The 13,732-nt window shown below is 38.6% G+C and overlaps 1 protein-coding gene across 1 annotated transcript in view; it reads right to left on the bottom strand.

Moving 5' to 3' along the window:
• Nucleotides 1–649: 649 nt before the first annotated feature.
• PTPN11 (protein tyrosine phosphatase non-receptor type 11) overlaps nt 650–13,732 on the bottom strand; it is a 90,087-nt gene continuing 77,004 nt past the window's right edge. Inside the window, exons 14-16 of the mRNA XM_056536643.1 lie at nt 11,496–11,620; nt 6,043–6,143; nt 650–3,031 (exon numbers count right to left, since the gene is read on the bottom strand). Of these exons, the coding sequence (XP_056392618.1) occupies nt 6,074–6,143; nt 11,496–11,620 (195 nt within the window). The 3' untranslated portion in view covers nt 650–3,031; nt 6,043–6,073. The remainder of the gene's footprint in view (nt 3,032–6,042; nt 6,144–11,495; nt 11,621–13,732) is intronic.

Raw genomic sequence — 13,732 nt, 5'->3', positions numbered from 1 at the left:
GCTATTCACAGCGAGCATACCTTCCTTTGACAAATCATTCCAGAGGATGTAAAGCAATGGAATTCATTTTTGGCAAAACATGACTTAAATGGACACTGTCAGATACAAAAACTTTTTATTTGTTGTGCATCTTGGCAAAACAATCTGTCTAATAAACCTCACAAGAAAATGTTAATTTCCTTTTTATAGAAATCGTGGCTTTGTCCAAGCTGAAGCACAGGGCATGGACAAAGTCTAGTAAGTGAGGGTGGGCTAGTGCTCTCCCCTGTCTGATAGGACAGAAGAGAGCACAGAGGAGTGCTTTAGGACAGGAGGGAGCACAGAGGGGTCCTATGAGACAGGAGAGAGCACAGAGGAGTCCTATCAGACAGGAGAGAGCACAGAGGAGTACTATCAGAAAGGAGAGATCACAGAGGAGTGCTATCAGACAGGAGAGAGTACAGAGGAGTACTATCAGACATGAGAGAGCACAGAGGAGTGCTATCAGACAGGAGAGAGCACAGAGGAGTGCTATCAGACAGGAGAGAGCACAGAGGAGTGCTATCCACCCTCACTTACTGGACTTTGTCCATGCCTGTGCTTCAGCTTGGACAAAGCCATGAATTCTATAAAAAGGAATAACATTTTCTTATGAAGTATATTTGAAAGGTTAATGTTTTGCCAAGATGTACAACATATAAAAAGTTTTTGAATCTGACAGTGTCCATTTGAAAGAAATCTGCTAGCTATCTAGGAAGTTTGACACAACAACATTGGAAAAGCCTCAGGAAAATAGTCAGGAAAAGCCCACCAACCACTTTACGTTTTTATAAACATGCAAATAATATTAAAACATTAATATTAAAATATAGTTATTTGTAATACATGTTTATTTGCAGTTTAAGATATAAAAATGATTTGGCATTTCAAGATTACGCATGTTTTTAGAGATGAAATTCCATGTTTCGATTATGCCCTGTAGTAAGATATATTTTGGTAAATATACTGGGCATTTATAATCACTGTATTAGGAACAGATATATAGTAATGACAAAAAGGTACAAATTATGCCCACTATTGGTTGGTTGTGGGAATGCTTTCCCTAGGGTCTACGGTTCTGTTACCTAGTGTGTACTCATTGTCTACTCCAAAGGAAGCCAAGACATTTACTAAGATCATAAAATACTTATTTAAAAAGGAAAAAAATTACTAAAAACAATGAAACCACACAAACATTTAGTACTTTGTACTTTAAAAAGGAGTTGAACATATGGGTTCCTACATCATAAGATGGTAAGCTCCTCTTAAATGCAGGGGCATCTCAAACAATCAGTGAAATGCTTATGGCTTAAATTATTTGACTATGTATATGTAACCTGTACTGCTACATGAATGAGATTGCATAATTGTTTACAATAAAGAGTATTAGTATAGTCTTCATATGAATCATTATCCATAATTAACCATTTGCACAGTCATCACTGACACATTCGCAATTTCATTGGACTAAACTAGTGACATTGAGCACAACAGATGGTTAATATTTTGAGTCCAAGTAAGACTCTTCACTTGGCATTGGCAAAAAAGAGTTACAGAATGTGAGCTTGGGCAGGACCTGTAGGATACTAGGCTCATGTCCAGTATTTTGCCTGCAAGAATCCCCAGTCTACATAGCACAGGAAAAAAAAGGCAAAATGGCAACAAAAAGCAGCAAAGGCTGGAAAAAAAGAGCCAGCAATCTATGAATGGTTACATGAAGAGGTTTCTATATTTAGATTGGTTTGCCAAAAGTGACTGACATACCGTACAATCTGTGATTTTGCACCAATAAAAAGGTCCTGTGTAAAAAAAAAAAGAAAAAAAAAAAAAAGTTAAGCATCAGGCACCTTTGGCAAACACCTAAAAAATGTTAGAGCACAATGAAGCACCTGTAGAAAAAATTATTTGAAAGAGTGCAATATCCATCATGTGGGGCCACCATATGTAGGGAAGAGAACAGGCCTCACTTAAATACTTTCTGACTGAAGGTAGACTGTGACTGTAAAGGCACTTTAAGGAAATGGTTAATGAAGGACCTGCTATAGGAAAGGTGCTAACAGGGGCTTTATGAGAGCGGCCCTTACTACTGAAAACACTGCTCGTGCGCAAGGAGTGATTTTACTGAAAAAATTCTGATTTAAGAAACGGGTGGTGTAAGACATTCCTCCCCACTGGTTAGCCAAGCAGAAGATAAAAGGGCATGACTGCCTTGCCTGTCCCCAAAATGCAAAACAGGTTTAACATTTAACCATTTGTAAAGTGCATGTCAATGCTTTCATTGTGTTTCACTGTATCTCTACACCTGGCATACCTGTGCTATGATCAAGACATAAAATCAGAATACATAAGATCTGCATCAGTTACATTCTAATGACTACGTTACAATTGGCACTAAGCATAAACAATCTGTCCATACAATAGTCCTATCAGGCTCCCTGATCTACTAAGAAAGTCTCTTAAGTCAGAACAGAAAAGGAAAGCACCATTATACTGTGTGAGTGCTAAGAATGCAGATATTCATGTTTAAAGCATATCCACATTAGCTTTGGATCTATAGGAAAGACTACACAGTTATGGAGACAAACCAGAAAGTGTAAATGAGTAATGGCCATGGTCACAGTTTGTACTGTGGAGAAAAAAATTGTTCCCATTCAAATGTAAGCATTCACCTTATGACTTCACGTTGCCAATGAATAAAGTGCACCCAGTGTGCTGTTAACACTTTGAAATCAGGGGGCGCTCTAAAGAAAAAAAGAACAGTTCAGCTTCTGGATAGTCTTTTTTGAAGGGCTCCACAAGATAAAACTGTAGAAATCAAGATGCTTCATTGTGAAGAGTGAACCAGTTTGAAACTTTAGTGATATAGAAAGGAATAAGGTTTTCCAAAAGTTCTTGAATACTTAATAAATTTAACTGTACAGGGATTTCAGACCAATTGTATAAATGGGCAAAGCCAGGTCTTTTGTGTCCCAATCCTTCTTCATATTCGTCTGCCTTTTCTCAAAATAGGATTCTGTATGAAATAAAGAAAGTAATCAACACCACAAGCATAGCATGGTCAAGTACTTCAAAACATTTGTCACAAGATAAGATAGAATGTGGACAAATTATCTCCTTACAGGTTAGTATAACATGTCAGTTCTTTACATTTATTGCTATGTTTAATATTTTTACAGGACACGGTCTATAAAGTCTTTTAATTATCTTTGGTGTTCTCCCTGTTTTTTGCCTTAGGCCTCATTCACTTCATCCGCTATAGGGAGCTCCATCGTGAAAAGACAGGAGTTGAGGGGAGAAAAAGAAAGTTGAGGGTTTTTTCTGGACCATTTAAGTTACACAACATGCCTACTACTATGAAAGTGCAAAACTAAAATTGAGACAAAAAAAACTTAAACTTTAATGTGCCTAAGGTCTCTTAACAGGCTGACGCTGCCCCCAATAATTTGCACTGATCTGGGTGATCAATGCTCATTTAAGGTGCCTTTAACTTTTTCGCAGCATGGGAAACTATACACTTCACATCCATCAAAGGTCTGATATGTGATGGCCTTGCCCCTTTAAGTGTTGTGCAACGATAGTTTCGCCAAGTCTTTATGGCAAGTTTCAAGGAACGCTACATCTTCTTGCCAGGATTTTTGAGCGCATCGTCCACGTGGCTTCGCTACGTGGACGATGTGTTCATGTTATGGCATGGAAGTGAGGAGACACTTTTACATTTTGTTGAGAAATTGAATAATTTACATTAGTACCATCAAATTTACTGTGAATTATAATACTACCACTATACATTTTATAGACGTAGAAATCACAAAAACACAATTTGGATTTAAAACTACATTGTTCACAAAACCTACTTATAGGAATAATATGTTACATAAACGCAGTTATCATTCTCCTTCAGTATTTAAGGGTTTACCCAGAAGTCAATTCATCCGGGCACGTCGGATAACCAGTACAGATGAGGAGTATGATAAAGTAGGAGAAAAAATTATTAATACATTTGTTGAAAAGGGGTACAATCAGAAAGTTATTGTAAAAGAAAAAATAGAGTAAGAGAAATGACAAGGCAGCAATTACGCGTACATACAGAAAAAAAATCATGTAATGTATGTGGGCACATATGATAAGAGAAGCAATTCAGTGAAAAAAAGTCATAAAAAAATATTGGGGATTATTAAAAGCAGATCCAAAATATGGAACATGGTTACATATTTGCCCATGTATGTACATAGAAAATGGAAATCGCTGGGAGATACATTAATTAAAAGTGATATTGCCGTTAAAAAGACAGACAGACATTTTTATTGGCTCGTAAGAAGGGTACATTTCCCTGTTTATCTTGTACTAATTGTAATAGCATTAATACGGTTTACATAGTACATCATCCAACTAGAGGTTATAAAATTCGCATTAAGGGTTTTCATACTTTTAATTCTAACAATGTTATATACTTATTTAAATGCCCTTGTGGTAGAGGGTATATAGGTCAAACATCTAGAAATATAAAAATACGTATCAACGAACATAAGGTGACAATAAGGAAAGCTCTTAAAAGTGAACAAGAAACATTAGAATTAATATCCACTAAGTATGGCGAAACTACCGTTGCTCGATACTTTAAGGAACAAGGCCATCAAATATCAGACCTTAGATGGCAGATTTTAGAACAGGTCACTATTCACACTAATGAAAATCTTAAAAGAAAACTCTTGCTTTAGAGAAAAACTTTTTGGATTACGGAACTTGAAACATTAGTGCCGAGAGGTATGAATGAACATTGCAGTTTTAACATATTTTTGTAAGACCCATTATGCTGAATCTATAATGAAACGTATGAAGTTATATGTGCATTTTCTAAAAATCGTGTAAGCTTATCAAATTAATTGCAGCTGTGGTACTCTTAGACGTTCGTGTTCCCAGCAGTCAATGCGCATGAATAAGGGGGGTCCGCCCCTGAAACGTTGTGCCATGACTGGTGAAATCACTGAAAATGCTGCTATAATGCTGTTTAATCTAGTCCTGTGAGACGAGTCCATGTGCAATAAGGAATGATGCAATAAAACCGGAAGAATATTTCCAAAGAAATTGTGAGTTATGAATTTTATGTATACTCACTTGCTATGTGAAGCTTATTTGGTGTGCTGCTAGCATTCTATTGCCCTACAAATGTGTACTACCCACTGGTATAAGTTCAGATCTCAATCCAATTGAGAGCCTGTGGAAGGCTTGAAGACAGCTGGAAAAGAAGACAACCAATCTAACTTGAAAGAATGGGCAGAAAGCTTAGTGTCTAGATGCGCTAGACTAACCGAGAGACACTCCATGAGACTAGCATCTGTAATTGCTGCAAACAATGTCTCCACAAGCAGTCACACACCCTCCATAGACTTGCATTGAGAGGGCGTGGTTGAGACGGCACATGGGGGCGTGCCATTTTAATGATCTTTGTTCTTGCCCACTCTGTCAGGTTTGTAGTTGTACCATATTCTTTCCATTTTGTAATAACTGATTTAGTGGTGCTCTGACACGTTTCAGGGCTCCTTAATCTTCATGTTGCTTGCCTAGTGTCAGAGGGCCTTTCCTAACAGGTTTATTTCTTATGCCATCATGTGACACTTGAAAACAGTGTGAACTATTTTGTCAGGTCCATTGCATAAATACATTTTTATTCCAGGCTATAATGCACACAAACAAGAAAAACTCCAAGGCACTGCACCTATACCACAAGACAGACAACATAAAGTGTACAGTAAAATATTGCTTTAAACCAGCACAAATAAGGCATTATGAGTATCCCAATATAAGATAAAATAAGTCATCAACACAAAATATGGACCTATCACTTTTTTTTCTTTCTCCCAGAAAAGTCTGTTCTCTGCATTCAGTTTTATGTCTTTGGTCTGGTATACACACAAACCCTAACAAATAAAATTTTGAATACTAGTGATGTGTATTATTACTGTATGGAAGACTACAAAAATTTGGCATGGAAAAAAAAAAAAACATTTTGGCGCCCTACATTACCATTCTGTGGTGGAGATGCAGTGGTTTATCTTCATCTGAAGCTTTTTTGCTGTTGCATAAGACCCACATTTTCGTAGACTCTACCAGCATCTTCTCGCATGCTGTAACAGGAAAAACAGATATCCAGGTGACTACCCCAAACAGACAGTGACCACAATGGGATACATGAACAAAAATAAATGCATACATAAAAGAATGGCCCGGCATAGCTGTATTTACATACTACAGAGTGGGCCATTTATATGGATACACCTTAATAAAATGGGAATGGTTGGTGATATTAACTTCCTGTTTGTGGCACATTAGTATATGTGAGGGGGGAAACTTTTCAAGATGGGTGGTGACCATGGCGGACATTTTAAAGTCAGCCATTTTGAATCCAACTTTAGTTTTTTCAATAGAAAGAGGGTCATGTGACACATCAAACCTATTGGGAATTTCACAAGAAAAACAATGATGTGCTTGGTTTTAACGTAACTTTATTCTTTCATGAGTTGTTTACAAGTTTCTGACCACTTATAAAATGTGTTCAATGTGCTGCCTATTGTGTTGGATTGTCAATGTAACCCTCTTCTCCCACTCTTCACACACTGATAGCAACACCGCAGGAGAAATGAAAGCACAGGCTTCCAGTATACGTAGTTTCAGGTGCTGCACATCTCGTATCTTCACAGCATAGACAATTGCCTTCAGGTGACCCCAAAGATAAAAGTCTAAGGGGGTCAGATTGTGGGGGCCATTCAACTGGCCCACAATGACCAATCCACTTTCCAGGAAACTGCTCATCTAGGAATGCTCGGACCTGACACCCATAATGTGGTGGTGCACCATCTTGCTGGAAAAACTCAGGGAATGTGCCAGGTCCGAGCATTCCTAGATGAACAGTTTCCTGGAAAGTGGATTGGTTGTCGTGGGCCAGTTGAATGGCCCCCAAGGTCATACAGACCTATAGGAACAGAAAATCACTGAAATAATGTTTGTAATTACCAGATTACGTATCCAGACATCATATAAGGAGGGGGACATCTCAAGCCCTATACATATGAGTTACAGACCTCTATGTCTGTGAACGATAAATATGGTTATCCTAGTAATTACCAAATCATGCATGACATTAATGATTACACAGATAGTCAACACAAATGGTAAGAATTACAAGAAACTCTGTTGGCTTAAAATAGTCAAACATTTCTATGAGAAAGAAATGCAAAGAGACATATATGCACTCACCGCCCGGTAGGTGTCGAGACATTCCGGAGTCCGGGCTACGGGGTCATCTATACAGACGCATCTCAGGAGCGCTCAGAGGCAACACCGGCAGTTTCGCATGTCAGTGCATACTTCTTCCGGCCTCCAAGGAGGCCGGAAGAAGTACGCACTGACGTGCGAAACTGCCAGCGTTGCCTCTGAGTGCTCCTGAGATGCGTCTGTATAGAGGATCCCGTAGCCCGGACTCCAGAACATCTCGACACCTACCAGGCGGTGAGTGCATATATGTCTCTTTGCGTTTTCATTATTGATACTTTATGTTAGCATATGCACCCCGCAGGTGTCATTATTGCTGGAATATGAGGATTGCTGCTATTTCTACTTAAACGTATGTGCCAAGAAGGAACCTAAGTTTGGATCATACTGTGTGTGCCCTCCCCTGTCTACATTTTTCGTAAAATCATTTCTTTGAGAAGGTTTGAGCCTGTATGTGACTGTTTAATTCTGAAGGTTGAAGAGATGAAAACACATAGGCATCACTTCATTTCAAGGCAAATTAAGTATCTGTTTAATCCCAAATATCAAGGGATCCACTAAACTAGGGTATAACAGCATCCTGTACTAAGCCTGTGGTATATACCGTATTTCCTCTTATTAAGTTGATAAAATTCCTTTGCTAAGGATAAAGAATCATATGTTATCTCTACAGCAGAAGAAGCTACTCACATTACAGAGTGCCATGTTGAATATAAGGTCCTAAAAAGGTGTTTATTTGGGAAGGTTAAAATCAATTGCTAATCCTCAGGAAAGGCAATAAATATGAGATAGGTTTGACTTTTGGTACCCCCAGCAATCTAATGTTTGAAGGGGCAGTAAGTAAATGGTACCACTGCAGTACTTGGTACATTGAGTATTTTAGCAGTTGCTATATTAACACAAGCATAGGATACTGCAGTGCTCACACCATCAAAGCAGAAAGGTTCAGGTTTGATGACCCTCACCGATCTAATATCTTGAGGATAGGTGAACTATTTTAAGCTCAGATAACTCCATTAAAAGAGGGTGTCCTGCAAAAAAAAAAATGCATTCCCTTTCCACAGGATAGGGGATAAGTGTCTGATAACGGGGGTCCAACCTTTCCCTATGTCCAACCTTTCTTCTGGGGAAAGTGCAGGAAATACAAGAGTTTGACATTTTGGCCTATATTTGGGACCTTTGCATTAGGTTTGTGGAGAGAATAGCACAGATCTTCTGCTCTTTTATAAACATGATAGATGACACTAAATGACATACTTCATAGGTGTACTACAGACCTATACATCGGTGTCTCCGTCAACTGACACTGATTAACACAATGTGAACCTAGCCTAAGAAATTTACATTTCTTAAAATACATTGGCCCTCATTTACTATTCTAAACCTGACTTGTTTTGTCGTTTTTTTTTTGTCGCAACTTTGTCTGCGCCATGTCGTAGACATCGTGCGCCAGTCTGCGACATGATGCAACATTTTTTCCCGATGGACCCGATTTGGATTCTCCCAATCCCGAAAAAGGGGCGTAACCCGACATTTCTGAGCTTTCCCACGTATTTATAAAGCTTTCCAACCCAAATTTGTTGAATTGTGGATTTTTTCCCGACAACTCAAAAAGCCAAACCAAGCCAAAAAGACGCACCTGTGACAAACAGGATACGACATAATAATAAATACCAGGGGAAAAAGCAGTCGGGTAAGAAAGCAAGATAGACTTACAACCCGATTTTCTTAGTAAATGAGGGCCATAATCTTAATAGATGAGTAAACTCTCCCAAAAAAGAAGATATTTTTAATCTAATGCCAGGTTTACGACCATTTTCTTTTGAACACATTTGATCATAGTGACTAACTTCATAGACATTTAATATGTCATAAGATAGAAAATGTTATATAGATAAATTCTGGATATTTGCAGCAAGTAATTTGACCAAATAGAAGCAAACACGATCCTGGCTAAGATTTCCTTACTGGACAAAAAAAGCAAATGATCAATTTTGGTATACTTCAAATCCTCGGACCAAAATTACATTTTAAATATTCATTTATTTTAACATGCCTATTCTCTGTCAAGAGACAGCTATTAATCTTGGATATGGAAAAGTACATTGCTGGTCAGTGCAAGGCCTGCATCTATCCTAGACCATGTAGTAGCCAAGGCTTTTATTTTCATCTCCTCCTGGGAGAAGTGCTGTCTGCCAAAGAAAGTCCAATGTAATAAGTATACAAATAATTCAAGTACAGATGTTTGCAGCCTTGAAAGCCGCTCTAAAGCACAAGACACAATAATATGGCCTTTACTGGACACCAATCTCAACTTAAGAATTACACATTTTTTAAATCATATATTTTGGCACTGATTAGTCTGCAGTGGTCTAGAAAAAATCTGGAATATTTGGAAAGAACTATTTCAGCAAGCATGGCAAACAGCTATCTTAGGTGTATAGCCAGCTTTGCAGGGCTTTACCAAACTACTTGAAGGGAACCGGTCATGAAATTTTACCATATATAAGGATGTATAAGGAGGATATGATGTCTCCCCTGCTGGCCCTGTAAGTAGTCCCCTGGGAGCACAGAGCAGAGCGATGATGCGGCCCGTCAATCAAGCAGAGGGGGAGTCGCTGCCGGCCGAAGAACAGGACTAGGCGAGAGGAGCTCCCCCCGCCCAAGGGACTACTTACGCGGGGAGGACTAGTTCATATCGTCACTATCCCTGGGTGCAGGAGCATCCCCGGGGATGGTGAGGATAAAGATTTTACCCTGGATCAACTCAGTAGGGACTCATTAGGGACTCACTAGGGTTATAGGTTAAACTTGATAGACTCTGGTCTTTTTTCAACCTTATGAACTATGTTACCCTATATAACACTTTGCAAATCCACAGTAAAATCAGCAAATGTCTAATGCACACCTTAGGCTAGGTTTCCACACAGCAGAAGTGGATCCAGTAGGAAAGAGAAGTCTAAGTACTTCCTTGATATTTCTAATTTCTTTTGAATACACCTCTGGCTTTGGCTCAAAAACTGCAGTGGCGGTATTCCAAAAAAAATAAAAAATCTTCGGAGAAAAACCTGTGTGGAGACCTAGCCTAAGAGTAGGGTCACACGGACCGGATCCGCAGTGTGTTTTACGCTACGGATCTGTGAATGACGGGCCCTACAGTGTGTCTTCAGCTGTGCCTGCTCGTAGCAACAATACGCCGCTACGAGCAGGAACACAGTGGTCTGCGAGCCGCCGAGCCCATGCACATTGTACTCTCACAAATTGTAGCTCCTCTCGGACTAGCTCAGGGAGCAGGGGGAGCGGCCGCAATATCTGCACATGCACTCGGCGACTCGCAGATCGTTGTGTCTCTGCTCATAGAGGTGGATTGCTGGCACACTGTCGGGTCAGTCATCGGTGAATCCATTCCATGTGACCCTTCCCTAACTGTGAATTCACTGTTGCTTTTGCCTTGTTACACTGAAAAGGGTTGCAAGCCATGGTGAAAATCCACCAGAGAAATGAACACACTGAAACATCCGCATCACAAGTTTACACGCAGAAATATTTTGCAGCATGTGGCAGTGATTTGTTAAAATCAAATTCACACGCATATACAGTACTGTATTCTACTGCAGATTTTACTAGAACAAGTCTGCATATTAAAATCCGTAGCATTTTCTGGCACATGTGGACTTGTTCCAAAAAGTAAACAGCAAGTACAGGTGGAAAAAGCAAATATTCAAGAGGTATGGTGGCAGTAAAATACAGATTCAGGGTCTATTCACACGTACAGTATTCTGCGCAGATTTGATGCACAGGATTTTCTGCTTCAGATCTCAATGTAAACTAAATGACTGAACACAACTTGAAATCCTGTGCAGAATACTGTACGTGTGAATAGACCCTACACACTTTAAGAGTGAAACAACTAGATATGTTTGGTAAGCTCACAAGTCTGAAATCTGTGGTTGACCACAGTTTTAGGTCCGGTTGTAAAAGCGCATACGGCGCAAAAATGAGCCGACCGGACCGAACGTTTCACTCCGGCCGGCTCATTGAAATGAATGACAAACGGGAGCGCGAGGTTTTAGCTCCCCCCTGCGTATGCGCTCCCTTATGGGAGAAAACGTAGTGTGAACCCAGCCTAACACAGCAAATAACCTAGGAAACAGCCAGTAATAAACAGAGAATACACACATCATAGCACACAACACTGCTTAACTTACTCTGGAAGAGTGGGCGTAGGTAACGGTGTAGGGGTACAAGGTGGCAGTGGGCTCTGATCCCCCGCTGTCTGCTCAGAAAGGGAGTATTTTATATTTGTGTATTCGTGTCCTTTTCTTTTACTTTTCTAATAATAATAATTAAAAAAAAAACCTATGAAATATACAGTTGCTCAAAAAAGATTTTAGAATAACAAACATTTTGCTTATTTAAGTCAAAAAGAAGAATGCATCTTATCTGGAATGGTGATATTTAAACACTCCCTTGTTTATACTGGATGGTAAACTACTTTGTCCTTAGGTCAATTCTCTCTGTTAAGCAAAGCCTTGCTTGGAGCAAATATTCACTGTTCTCCAATCATAAGTGACCTGCGTAGCATATTTATTTCTATTATTCCAGCAAGCACATCATCGCTCTATATTAGATTAAAGCTACAGTTGGTTTGATCCAAGAGATTATGCCCAGGGTGACTGGATGCGAGTCTAGAATGTGATTTAATGTGAGCATTTCAGACAAGGGATACCCCTATGTTTAGTACCTCCTGGAGAAAGAAGTTAAATGATGCATTTGGACAAGGTTTATTTTTAATTTACGGGCACAAAGAGATTCAATATTATCACTGCATAAAGATCATGCCCAGCTACAAGCTGCACTGCTTGTTCCAACTAAATATAAATGAGATTTAAAAGGGTACTCCGGAGGAAACAAAGGTTTTTAAATTAACTGGTGCCAGAAAGTTATACAGATTTGTAAACTATTTCAATTTTAAAATTCTTATCCTTCCAGTACTTATCAGCTGCTGTATGCTCCAGAGGAAGTTGAGTAGTTCTTTCCATTTTGACCACAGTGCTCTCTGCTGACACCTCTGTTTGTGTCAGAGACTCCAGGGAACCTCTCGTGCTCTGGACAGTTTCTCACACAGACAAAAGTGGCAGCAGAGAGCACTGTGATCAGACTAGAAAGAACTACACAACTTTCTCTGGAGCATACAGCAGCTGATAAATGCTGGAAAGGTTAAGATATTTTTATAGAAGTAATTTACAAATTTGTATAACTTTCTGGCACCAGATGAAGAAATACATTTTTTTTAAATCAACTGGACTACCCCTTTAAATGTAACCAATCCCAAATACAAATAAAGATCTGTCATAATCTCTGCTAGTTTTTATTGACCTACAATGCATTTTCACCCTTTTATTTTATTTTTTTTAACATTTTATAGTTGCGCTTGGTTCTGTAATAAAGCCTATTCAAATGAATAGGGGGCTAAGCTGCAGTATTAGGCTATGCTGATCAGTAGGAATCACTGGGAATAGACACCCATCATACATTGAAGACTATACTAATAAGATAGTCAATATTTAGATCAATATTTAAAATTCACATGCAGGTCATTTCACAATTAAAGACAATATTATGTTGTTTCACAGAATACCTTGCATTGGATCAGTTGCTAATGTCTAGACCTCCGTGAACTATTAGGAATGAATGCGCACATGTGACAATATTGTCATTTGCATTTTAACCCTTTAAGGGCCGAGGGTTTTTCCGTTTTTGCATTTTTGTTTTTTCCTCCTTGCTTTAAAAAAATCATAACTCTTTAAATTTTGCACCTAAAAATCCATATGAAGGCTTATTTTTCGCGCCACCAATTCTACTTTGTAATGACGTCAGTCATTTTACCCAAAAAATCTACGGCGAAACGGAAAAAAAAATCATTGTGAGACAAAATTGAAAAAAAAAAAAAGCTGTTTTATAACTTTTGGGGCTTCCGTTTGTACGTAGTATATTTTTCGGAACAAAATGACACCTTCTCTTTATTCTGTAGGTCCATACGGTTAAAATGATATCCTACTTATATAGGTTTGATTTTGTCGTACTTCTGGAAAAAATCATAACTACATGCAGGAAAATTAATATGTTTAAAATTGTCATTTTCTGACCCCTATAACTTTTAAATTTTTGCGCATATGGGGCGGTATGAGGGCTAATTTTTTGCGCCGTGATCTGAAGTTTTTAGCGGTACAATTTTTGCATTGATAGGACTTATTGATCTCTTTTTATTCATTTTTTCATTATATAAAAAGTGACCAAAAATGCACTATTTTGGACTTTGGAATTTTTTTGCGCGCATGCCATTGACCGTGCGGTTTAATTAATGATATATTTTTATAAATTCGGACATTTCCGAACGCGGCGATACCATATATGTTTATTATTATTTACACTTTTTTTTATG

This window comes from Hyla sarda, chromosome 1 (genome assembly GCF_029499605.1).
Source record: "Hyla sarda isolate aHylSar1 chromosome 1, aHylSar1.hap1, whole genome shotgun sequence".
In the NCBI taxonomy this organism is placed as follows: domain Eukaryota; kingdom Metazoa; phylum Chordata; class Amphibia; order Anura; family Hylidae; genus Hyla; species Hyla sarda.
Note: the sequence above shows the minus strand (reverse complement) of the source record. Positions and strands in the feature narration are given on the sequence as shown.